Source organism: Mercenaria mercenaria, chromosome 4, assembly GCF_021730395.1.
Source record: "Mercenaria mercenaria strain notata chromosome 4, MADL_Memer_1, whole genome shotgun sequence".
In the NCBI taxonomy this organism is placed as follows: Eukaryota; Metazoa; Mollusca; class Bivalvia; order Venerida; family Veneridae; genus Mercenaria; species Mercenaria mercenaria.
Window position 1 is genome coordinate 85,563,393 of NC_069364.1, and position 12,692 is coordinate 85,576,084.

General features: G+C 36.3%; 1 protein-coding gene across 8 annotated transcripts in view; it reads right to left on the reverse strand.

The window, feature by feature from the left end:
* Window positions 1-12,692, reverse strand: part of LOC123552352 (SH3 domain-containing kinase-binding protein 1-like) — a 92,801-nt gene that overhangs the window by 29,655 nt on the left and 50,454 nt on the right. For 6 of the 8 annotated variants that reach the window (XM_053541864.1, XM_053541868.1, XM_053541867.1 and 3 more), the window contains 2 exons: window positions 4,032-4,225; window positions 1,052-1,075 (listed from right to left, as the gene is read on the reverse strand). In XM_053541864.1, the coding sequence (XP_053397839.1) occupies window positions 1,052-1,075; window positions 4,032-4,225 (218 nt within the window). The remainder of the gene's footprint in view (window positions 1-1,051; window positions 1,076-4,031; window positions 4,226-12,692) is intronic. The other 2 variants (XM_053541869.1, XM_053541865.1) reach the window with 1 other exon arrangement.

Below are 12,692 nucleotides of genomic sequence, written 5' to 3' on the forward strand. Positions count from 1 at the left end.
TTATATTGACAAAAATAATGTCAAACTTACAGAAAATATTAAAATAATGATATTTTTAACATAAGTGTGTGTAATCACAAAATAATGCCAACACCTCTGTTCAGGTAAGACAGTCATGCTTATCAGCCATATACCAATTATTGATTATTGATTATCACTTATCAGTGTTATGTAAAGGAGGTTACTTTGGCTTCTGCTCTGTGTGGTAAAGGGTTAATGTTAAAAACCTAAACACATAAAATTATTAAAGACTTAATTCCTGGCAACTCAATCTGAACACATACTTATAACAATAAATAAATCTATAGGTCTTTAAATAAGCAAAATTAGAACAAAATGGGGTAGCTTCATTAATTCACATTCTTGTTTAATTAAACTGCCTTCATTTTTCTCTTGTTTGCTTTGTTTTGTTTGATGCTACACTGACACAAGTTTTGGTCATATGGTGACTTTTTGAGGTAGAAGAAGAAACCAGAACCCAGATACTATTTCAGAAATAGGTGGCCACCTGGGCAGCACTAACACGACTTTCTCACATGGAAGAAGTGGACACCGTACTTGAGGTTTCAAACCCAGAGCAGTGAGGCGCAAGTGTTTTGGTGTTAGTGATAACAACCACCCAACCACGGAGGTCCCTCAATGTTTAACCCTGTACTCCCATGAATTCCCTCTCTTAGGTAATGAACCCGTAATGACATCTCACAAAATACATATTCTCTGTATCCAATTTCGGCATTCTCCGGCCTTATTAAGGAAAACCATGAGCTTGTTGTGCTACTACGAGAATGCCTAATTGCCCAATGAGAATAGGTAATCACACAGAAATGGCTGAGAGTCAATACTGAACCATTACTTTAAAGTGATTCCCTACCTATGAGCATAGTGTAATACCTTATACAGCAAGAATAATATGTCACCAAACCAATGCTAATATTTCAACTGGTAATATGTCCAGTGCCCAGCATATTAATATAAAACACTTGATATATGATTATACTTTCATAGCATGTTAAATTTTAGCTAGCTTTACTTTGATACACTGTTGTTATACCTGAAACTGGCTTAATCTTTGACGCTAAGAAATATCACAAGAAAGACTTTGTAAAAACATTGTGAGCATAAACTGATGTATAACAAAACAAAAGGAATGTCAGTGTGAAAACAAGGCAGTCTGAAAGACAGCTATATCCTCTGCCGCTGTTATGGATAGTGAAAGGGTTGATGGTATTGGGTGAAAGCCTTGACATTGTTAAGTAACTCACATTGTCTTGATAAGGGGAATATTACAGCCAAGTCATATTAAAAGTCTTTCAAGGGGTTTAGGAGATACAGAGCGGATACAAAATGGAAGGCTCAAACCTTTGACCCCGAGTTGTGACCTTGACCTTTAGCCAACATGGCTGACTCATGAGTTCTGCACATCGTCTTGATGAGGTGATCATTTGACCCAAGTTTCATGAAAATCCTTCAAGAAGTTTAGAAGATACAGAGCAGACACAAAATGGAAGGCTCAAACCTTTAACCTTGAGTTGTAACCTTGACCTTGATCTGATATGGCAGACTCGTGATTTCTGCACATCGTCTTGATGGGGTGATCATTTGACCCAAGATTCATGAAAATCCTTCAAGGGGTTTCGGAGATACAGAGTGGACATAAAATTGTAGGCTCAAACTTTTGACCTTGAGTTGTGACCTTGACCTTGAGTTGACACAGCTGACTCATGAGTTCTGCACATCATCTTAAAGAGGTGATCATTTGACCAAATTTCATGAAAATCCTTCAAAGGGTTTAAGTTATATGGAGCGGACACAATTGTTACGGAAGGACGGAGACCATTCCTATAACCCCCCACCACTCGTGGCGTGGGATTAACAAAATTTTCCTCAGTCAACAGTTGAACAAACAAGACACAATATCACAAAATATTTTATCTAAAGATATGTCTATGTTATGTTTTTTCATAAGACTGCTAAGCTTATGAAATACTGTTCATTTGTTAACAACACAAAACACAGCAAGCAAACTGCACCACATTGCAAATTAGAATATCAGGTGTAACATGCAATATTATAAACTAATGAATGGCCTGCTGGTCAAACTATTTTCCCAAGGGCCAAGGCTAACATTCTGACTACTGACAAATAAGTCACTTTTATGTTTTACTACATGACAGAAATAAATTTCAAAGTTATTTCTCTACTTCTGACTTAAGCCCAGCATACTTGTATTGAATAATAGCTGTTTGTTAAACACATATGCCTCCACTCCCATTTTCAGTCCTGCAATCATTATGACCTTGCCCTTTGACCTACTGACCCAACCACAAAGCGGGTCATCTACTCAGACCATTGTGGACTGTAGGCCTAAGAGTTCTTTGTTGAGCTGAAAATGTAACAAGTCTGCAACCTTGACCTTTGATCTATTAACCCCAAAATCTATTGAACATGGGCAATCATCCTATGAAGTTTAAGACAGGCCTAAGGGTTCTTCAAGTTATTAAGGAAGGGCTGTAACGAGTATCCGAGTACTCAGATATCAACGAGTTTGACCAAAAGTTCGAATACGGATATTCGTCATTGTCAAGATCTTTGGATCGCGATCTTTTTCATTAATACATGCAATCTGTAAAATTCTATCAATAAAACTAAATTAAAGCCACATTATACGTCTTCAATGAATTTTCCTGCACATCTAAGACGATTACGCGTTGTCAGATTCTAAACCGGATGTAATCAAATGGTTTAGGTAGAGTTAGCATCGGTCTCATTTTCGAACTAAAATTAATATGAAATCTGTCAAAACAGTGAATAAACATTTATCATTTAAGTAATTAAATTCAATAAAAAGTTAGATATAAAATTTCTGTCCAACAAATAAAATTTTCTTATCAAAAAATGCAGAACTGTTACTAAATATTGTGATTATTAATGACCGACGTAATATCGTTCATCTGCAAGAATGGCCGAACATTACAGAAGTCCACCCGCGAAACCTGACTTTAATTAATGAGCAAAACATTAAACATAGGTCGAAACTATTAAACTGAGCACTATGAGAACTGCAAAGCTTAGATTCCATAAAGAAAACAGTACAAAAATATCAGGCTTGCATTTTTGTATCATTATAAGTTGTTGTTGGTGATCCGTGGTTCAATCTGTGAATCATCAGCCCCGACTCGCGGATTGGATCGGATCGCCACTTGTCTGACGATCCACAGCCCTATTATTAAGCGAACACCATTTTCTGTTTTAAGGTCATTAAGACCTTGACCTTTCACCTTACAAACACCCACAACTTTAGGCAGAGAGTAAAAGGTGGAAGTTGCAAAGTTGAGGAGGTCCTCCCATTTAGAATTTTATTTGCTACAAGAAAAGTAGCTGGGAATGCAATGGCAGGGGAAATCCCTGTCCTCCAGCCCATAATGAAACCCCTATCAAAAGGGTCATCTACTGACCACAGGCGAACATCCCATGTAAAACAAAGCAGTCTCTAGCAGTTGAAGAAACCAAACACACTACTAACTCACAAATGGGCAATGAACAAAGCAATATAACTGCCTCTTCTTCAAATGGGACTATAGACCGGTCAACAGCACAAACTACTGACCGGCATGTTATGTTAGCAGTCATGTAATAATTTATTTTATTTCATGTTACAGCTGAATTTGTACAGAATATGAGGAACAAATCAGGCCAAAGAACTGCCTCGAGAAACTTGAAAGCCAAGCCATGCTAATACGACAATACTTCAAATATTGCAAATTTTGTTTTACATCAAGGTAATTCTTTTTCTGTAGGCTACATTAAATGAGTATAAAACTTGCCTCAAAATTATGTTTATGATTTCTATAAAACTCCGATCCAATATATAAGAATTACGGAAAGTTGTCTTCAACCACTCCAGTGTAAACATCTTGTTATAAGTAAAGATTAACAAACCAGATCACACAAATGATTTTAGAAAGAAGTAAAATAAAACTTTAAAATTACATGTAATACAGAGAAAGAAATAAGTAAAAAGCATGTCATACCTCTTCTTTTATAATTTCCACAAAGTTATCAGGAAAGACACCAACTCTGCCACTAAGTTCCCCCTTCCACCAACCGCTATCTTCTAATTCCTTATCAAGAATATTGATTATCTCCCCTTCATTCAGAGTGAGTTCATCCTCGTTTTCCGCAGCATATGAATAGCGTACAATTGCCTTCTCCATTGCCTTTGTTTCTGTAAAATAAGAAATAAGACCTGTAAAGCATAAATACTCAAGACTATACCTTCATATTATTTTCTTATTATAAGAAAGAAAGTGTTGGTGCAGTAAATGAAGGTGTGAACAGTTGCAGGTTAGAATTCCATAGTGCAATCAGCAGATGTATCTCCTTATTAAACACTACTATATTAATTTTCATGTGACACCAACCTGCAATATTCCATCAACCCTCAGGCTTGCTTGATTTAAATAAATTTTAAGCTTTGTTAACCTTAAGCTTAAATATGTATGTTAGTTTAACTTACACTTTGTTAATGACAAGTTATGGTACTATAGTAAAACATATATGAGCCGCGTCATGAGAAAACCAACATAGTGGGTTTGCGACCAGCATGGATCCAGACCAACCTGCGCATTCGCACTGTCTGGTCAGGATCCATGCTGTTCACTAATAGTTTCTCTAATTACAACAGGCTTTGAAAGCGAACAGCATGGATCCTGACCAGACTGTGTGGATGCGCAGGCTGGTCTGGAGCCATGCTGGTCGCAAACCCATTATGTTGGTTTTCTCATGGCATGGCTCAATTATGCTGCACAACTTCTAAGCTCAATTCTTTAAGCTTTTTTAAAAGGGGAATGCCTCCAGATGCTCATTTAATATAAAAAATATTAAACTTTAAAAATATCAAAAATCTATAAATCCTTCTATATGCAAGTATTTTGTGAGTATCATACAAGAACAGCTAAACTCCTATTTTACATCATATGGGATGCTTTACAATCTTTATAATTCACAGACCATGCAAGTGTTTGTTTAACTAAATACTTTATTAAATTCACAGAATCTTTTATTATCAACTTTCTTTACGTAGACTGCAGATGAAGTACTTTTAAATTTAGAAAAATTTGTCATAAATCTTGCAGCATGCCCCTTTTATGTCTGCTGATAAGTGAGTTAATTGGAAATGTACAAAACAAAAGTGGAAAAATCCTTCTTCAAAATGACAACAAATAACTCATTCACAAAACAGAACAAACTTTAAACTTAAACCAACAAACGCTACATTTTCTGAAACATTTTAGCAGATCTTTGAAAACAGATCTATGCAAAACAATGGCAAATAAAACAACAATCAAGTTTTGTTCATGTAACATAATAACAAGAGGGCCATGAAGGCCTTGTATCGCTCACCTGACCTATTGACCTAAAGATCATCAAGATTAACATTCTGACAAAGTTTCATTCAGATATGGTCATAAATGTGGCCTCTAAAGTGTTAACTAGCATTTCCCTTGATATGACCTGGTTACCTAGTTTTTTTACCCCACATGACCCAGATTCAAACTTGATCTAAAGATCATCAAGATTAACATTCTGACTAAGTTTCATGAATATACAGTCATAAATGTGGCCTCAAGCTTTTCCTTTGATTTGACCTAATGACCTAGTTTTTGAACCCACCTGACCCAGATTTAAACTTGACCTATAGATCATCAAGGTCAACATTCTGACCAAGTTTCATTAAGATAAGGTCATAAAAGTGGCCTCTACAGTGTTTACTAGCTTTTCCTTTAATTTGACCTGGTGACCTAGTTTTTGATACTGCATCACCCAGATTCATTCTGGACCTTGAGACCATCAAGATTAACATTCTGAGCAAGATTCATGAAGATATAGTCATAAATGTGGCCTCAAGAGTGTTAACAAGCTTTTCCTTTAATCTGAGCTGCTGACCTAGTTTTTGATCCCAGATGATCCAATATCAAACTTGTTCAAGATTTTATTGAGGGTAACATTCTGACCAAGTTTCATTAAGACTGGGCCAAAATTGTGACCTCTAGTGTGTTAACAAGCTTTTCCTTTGATTTGACCTCGTGACCTAGTTTTTAACCTCAGATGATCCGATATCATACACGTCCGAGATTTTATTGAGAGTAACATTCAAACAAAGTTTCATTAAGATTGGGCCAAAACTGTGACCTCTAGAGTGTTAACAAGCTTTTCCTTTGATTTGACCTGGTGACCTAGTTTTTGATCCGAGATGACCCAGATTCAAATTGGACCTTGAGACCATCAAGATTAACATTCTGACCAAGGTTCATGAAGATACAGTCATAAATGTTACCTCTAGAGTGTAAACAAGCTTTTCCTTTGATTTGACCTGGTGACCTAGTTTTTTAACCCAGATGACCTATTTTTTAACCCAGATGACCCAATATCAAACTAGTCCAAGATTTTACTGAGAGTAACATTTTGACCAAGTTTCATTAAGACTGGGCCAAAATTGTGACATCTAGAGTGTTAACAAGCTTTTCCTATGATTTGACCTGGTGACCTGGTTTTTGACCCCAGATGACCCAATATCAAATTTGTCCAAGATTTTATTCAGGGTAACATTCTGACAAAGTTTCATTTAGACTGGGCCAAAATTGTGACCTCTACAGTGTTAACAAGCTTTTCCTTTGATTTGACCTCGTGACCTAGTTTTTAACCTCAGATGATCCGATATCATACACGTCCGAGATTTTATTGAGAGTAACATTCAAACAAAGTTTCATTAAGATTGGGCCAAAACTGTGACCTCTAGAGTGTTAACAAGCTTTTCCTTTGATTTGACCTGGTGACCTAGTTTTTGATCCGAGATGACCCAGATTCAAATTGGACCTTGAGACCATCAAGATTAACATTCTGACCAAGGTTCATGAAGATACAGTCATAAATGTTACCTCTAGAGTGTAAACAAGCTTTTCCTTTGATTTGACCTGGTGACCTAGTTTTTTAACCCAGATGACCTATTTTTTAACCCAGATGACCCAATATCAAACTAGTCCAAGATTTTACTGAGAGTAACATTTTGACCAAGTTTCATTAAGACTGGGCCAAAATTGTGACATCTAGAGTGTTAACAAGCTTTTCCTATGATTTGACCTGGTGACCTGGTTTTTGACCCCAGATGACCCAATATCAAATTTGTCCAAGATTTTATTCAGGGTAACATTCTGACAAAGTTTCATTTAGACTGGGCCAAAATTGTGACCTCTACAGTGTTAACAAGCTTTTCCTTTGATTTGACCTCGTGACCTAGTTTTTAACCTCAGATGATCCGATATCATACACATCCGAGATTTTATTGAGAGTAACATTCAAACAAAGTTTCATTAAGATTGGGCCAAAATTGTGACCTCTAGAGTGTTAACAAGCTTTTCCTTTGATTTGACCTGGTGACCTAGTTTTTGATCCGAGATGACCCAGATTCAAATTGGACCTTGAGACCATCAAGATTAACATTCTGACCAAGGTTCATGAAGATACAGTCATAAATGTGACCTCTAGAGTGTAAACAAGCTTTTCCTTTGATTTGACCTGGTGACCTAGTTTTTTAACCCAGATGACCTATTTTTTAACCCAGATGACCCAATATCAAACTAGTCCAAGATTTTACTGAGAGTAACATTCTGACCAAGTTTCATTAAGACTGGGCCAAAATTGTGACATCTAGAGTGTTAACAAGCTTTTCCTATGATTTGACCTGGTGACCTGGTTTTTGACCCCAGATGACCCAATATCAAATTTGTCCAAGATTTTATTGAGGGTAACATTCTGGCAAAGTTTCATTTAGACTGGGCCAAAATTGTGACCTCTACAGTGTTAACAAGCTTTTCCTTTGATTTGACCTTGTGACGTAGTTTTTGACCCCAGATGACCCAATATCAAATTCGTCCAAGATTTTACTGAGGGTAACATTCTGACAAAGTTTCATTAAGACTGGGCCAAAATTGTGACCTCTAGAGTGTTAACAAGCTTTTCCTTTGATTTGACCTAGTGACCTAGTTTTTGACCCCAGATGACCCAATATCGAACTTGTCCAAGATTTTATTGAGGGTAACATTCTGACCAAGTTTCATTAAGATTGGGCTAAAATTGTGACCTCTAGAGTGTTAACAGTCAAACTGTTGACGACGCCGGACGACTGACTACGCCGGACACAGGGCCATCACAAAAGCTCACCTTGAGCACTTTGTGCTCAGGTGAACTAAAAAATAACTCGCAACTATGGAAACTCATGGAACAGTATCTTTACCTTTGAAAGTTTTCCATTTTTCCAGATTTTTAAGATTTCTAAAGAAAACCATCTTAATTTCCAAAGCCTAAAATGTTTGTGCTGACATACTTTTGCTCTTACTGTTTCACATTAAAATGTATCAGTCTGAGCCATATTTGAATGTTAAATGAGCCGTGCCATGAGAAAACCAACATAATGGGTTTGCGACCAGCAAGGATCCAGACCAGCCTGCGCATCCACGCAGTCTGGTCAGGATCCATGCTGTTCGCTAGCAGTTTCTCCAATTCCAATAGGCTTTAAAAGCGAACAGCATGGAGCCTGACCAGACTGCGCGGATGCGCAGGCTTGTCTGGATCCATGCTGGTCGCAAACCTACTATGTTGGTTTTCTCATGGCATGGCTCAAATACAGATTTTGGGCAGGTTGTATTAAATACAATTTTTAGATTTTGTCTTAAAACTGACCTTAGGACAAACATACGACACTCTTTCATTGCACAGGTTTTTGAACTTGAGTAAAAGTTACAAAATAGCCTTCATTTTATAATGTCTGTGAGAAATCTTTTGTCTAATTTCCAACTTTGCAACAACAAAATCTTCCTGAAACAGTCCTTCACATTCAACAGAAAAATATTATACTTAATAATTTTTTGAATTATTATTTTATCTTGAACTGATTTTATGTCAGTGTTCTCAGTATTATTTACTTTAAAAGTTTTTAAAATGTTACTTAAATTACATGACTGTATGATGATATGCATGTACATTTGTATTTCTGATATGCCATTATATTTATATCTATATATTCCTAGGGCAAAGTGACCTGAGTCATGCCTGTTGAGTATTCATCACGTATATTACTCATTACTCTTTGTTTCATGTTCAAACAGTTAAACAATTAGTCATTAAAGTATTTCAAGAAAAGTTATCAACAATAAAATTTTACTTATTTGTTCCATTGTTCCATTCTATTATTATTATATATTATTTAGTAAAATTAGTTAATCATTTATCTGACTGTATGCATAGTTTCAAAGACACTTTAAATATTAACATGATTTTCAACTTTTTAAAAATTTCAATTAGCCAATAAGATCACAAACTTTTAACAGATTAACTAAGACCACTTAAGGCTGCAGTCCCTATTGTAATTCATTAGAGATGCTTTTAACATAAGGATTAATCTACAGCATGCTAAGTTAAATTGAAAGGAGTCTGTTTTTTTACATTCCAAAGTCTTGTTTCATTTAAAAGACAAGAAGTAAGAATAAACAAAAACAAGAGATCACAGAGTGATCTTGGCGCCCACCAATGTGCCATTTTGGAGTGTTCCAAATTTCAAGACTTACTGACTAGCTCAAGGTCAAATTTCATTTCCGTACACAACACTGTGCATGTGGTCCAAATTCGAAAGCTGTAGTTTGAGAAATGTGAAAGAAGGTCACTAGATCAATCTTAAGGTCAAAGTTTAATTTGGTACACAAAACTATGCAAGTGGTCCAAATTTGAAGGCTTAGCTTGAGAAATGTGTAAGTAGGTCACTAGGTCAAAATCAAGGGTCAAATTGCACTTCAGAACACAAATCTATGCAGGTGGTCCAAATCTGAAGCCTGTACCTTCAAAAATGTGAAAGTAGGTCACTAGGTCAATGTCAAGGTCAAAGTTTGTTTCGGTACACAATCCTATGCATGTGGTCTAAATTTGAAGCCTGTAGCTACAGAAATGTGAAAGTAGGTCACTAGGTCAATCTTAAGGTCAAAGTTCATTTCGGTACACAAAACTATGCATGTGGTCCGAATTTGAAGGCTGTAGCTGGAGAAATGTGAAAGTAGGTCACTAGGTCAAAATCAAGGTCAAATTTTATTTCAGAATACAGAACTATGCATGTGGTCCAAATTTGAAGCTTGTACCTTCAAAAATGTGAAAGTAGGTCACTAGGTCAATGTAAAGGTCAAAGTTTGTTTCGGTACATAAAACCATGTATGTGGTCCAAATTTGAAGGCTGTAGCTTGAGAAATGAGAAAGTAGGTCACTGGGTCAAAATCAAGGTCAAATTTCATTTCGGAACACAAAACTATGCATGTGGTCCAAATTTGAAGACTGTACCTTCAAAAATGTGAAAGTAGGTCACTAGGTCAAAATCAATGTCAAATTTCATTTTGAAACACGGAACTATGCATATGGTCCAAATTTGATACCTGTACCTTCAAAAATGTGAAAGTAGGTCACTAGGTCAAAATCAAGGTCAAAGTTTTTTCAAGTGCACAAAACTATGCATGTGGTCCAAATTTGAAGGCTGTAGCTACAGAAATGTGAAAGTAGGTCACTAGGTCAAAATCAAGGTCAACTCATGTCAAGGTTCATCTTGCCACTCAAAAATATACATGTCCAAATTTGAATGTTGTAGTTATTGACAAGAAGATTTTAAAAGCTTTTCCCTATATAAGTCTATATGAACCATGTGACCCCCGGGGCGGGGCCATATTTGACCCTAGGGGGATAATTCGAACAAACTTGGCAGAGAACCACTAGATGATGCTACATTACAAGTATCAAAGCCCTAGACTTTGTGGTTTGACAAGAAGATTTTCAAAGTTTTTCCCTATATAAGTCTATGTAAACCATATGACCCCCAGGGTGGGGCCATATTTGACCCTAGGGGTATAATTTGAATAATCTTAGTTGAAGACCACTAGATGATGTCACATACAAAATATCAAAGCCCTAGGCCCTGTAGTTTTGGACAAGAGGTTTTTCAAAGTTTTTCCCTATACAAGTCTATATAAACCATGTGACCCCCAGGGCGGGGCCATATTTGACCCCAGAGAAATAATTTGAATCATCTTGGTAGAGGACCACTAGATAATGCTTCATACCAAATATCAAAGCCCTAGGCTCTGTGGTTTTGGACAAGGAGGTTTTCAAAGTTTTTCCCTATATAAATCTATGTAAATTATAGAAATAAACAAAGGGCCATAACTAACTCATAAATTGTTGAACCAGTCTGATTTTCAGGGGGACACAACTAGGGTACCAATACATCATTCTGACAAAGTTTGGTCAAAATCTCCCCAGTAGTTTCTGAGGAGATGCGATAACGAGAAATTGTTAACGGACGGACGGACTGACGGACGGAATGACGGACGGACGGACCACGGACGCAGAGTGATTTTAATAGCCCACCATCTGATGATGGTGGGCTAACAAGAGCACTGCCTTGCGGGTGCTGACGTTCATCTGATTTTTTTTGTATAATAGAAAAATTGTCCTACCCATGATTTTCTAAGTCCAAAAAGGGCCATAATTCTTGCAAAAAGCAGGATGGAGTTATGTCTCTTGAAGTATAGAGTCAGCTTATGATGATGAACAAGTGTTGCAAGTTTCAAAGCAATAGCTTGAATAGTTTAGGAGAAAAGCTGACCTAAACATAAAACTGAACCAATAAATCTGATATTTTCTAAAAGGGGCCATAATTCTTGCAAAAAGCAGGACAGAGTTATGTTTCTTGCTGTACATGGTCAGCTTATGATGGTGAACAAGTGTTGCAAGTTTTAAAGCAATAGCTTTGATAGTTTATGAGAAAAGCTGACCTAAACATAAAACTTAACCAAGAAATCTGATTTTCTAAGTCCAAAAGGGGCCATAATTCTTGAAAAAAGCAGGATGGAGTTACGTTTCTTGATGTACAGGGTCAGCTTATGATGGTGAACAAGTGTTGCAAGTTTCAAAGCAATAGCTTTGATAGTTTAGGAGAAAAGTTGACCTAAACATAAAACTTAACCAAGAAATCTGATATTTTCTAAGTACAAAAGGGGCCATAATTCTTGCAAAAAGCAGGATGGAGTTATTTTTCTTGCTGTACAGGGTCAGCTATTGATGGTGAACAAGTGTTCCAAGTTTCAAAGCAATACCTTTGATAGTTTAGGAAAAGCTGACCTAAACATAAAACTTAACCAGGCAACACCGACGCCAACCAAGTGATGACAATAACTCATCTTTTTTTTTCTCAAAAAATCAGATGAGCTAACAAGTTTGTCTATATCTAAATAATTCTTTATATCCATCTTAAATTTAATATGAATGAAATGTAAAAGTCTTTGAAGTTTTGCAGTAAAAAACCTGTTCTGAAAAAAAAAAAGAAATATTTTGCGATTTAATTCCAACAGCAGTTTAAGTGATAGATCCATCAAGTCCTATCCCACAAAAAATATCTTTTATATACTTGTAGTTCTTACTCTACATGCACTTTTATTTCAAGTTTCAATATTCCACAATTAGTCACCTTATTTAACACCAAATGCAAAACAATAAAATCTTACTTGCTATGTATGAAAACCCTTTTTGTTCCATCCCACTAAACACTTTTAAACACGAAGTTCAGAAAAAGTTGGACTTTGAAGTACAAGTTTACATAGACT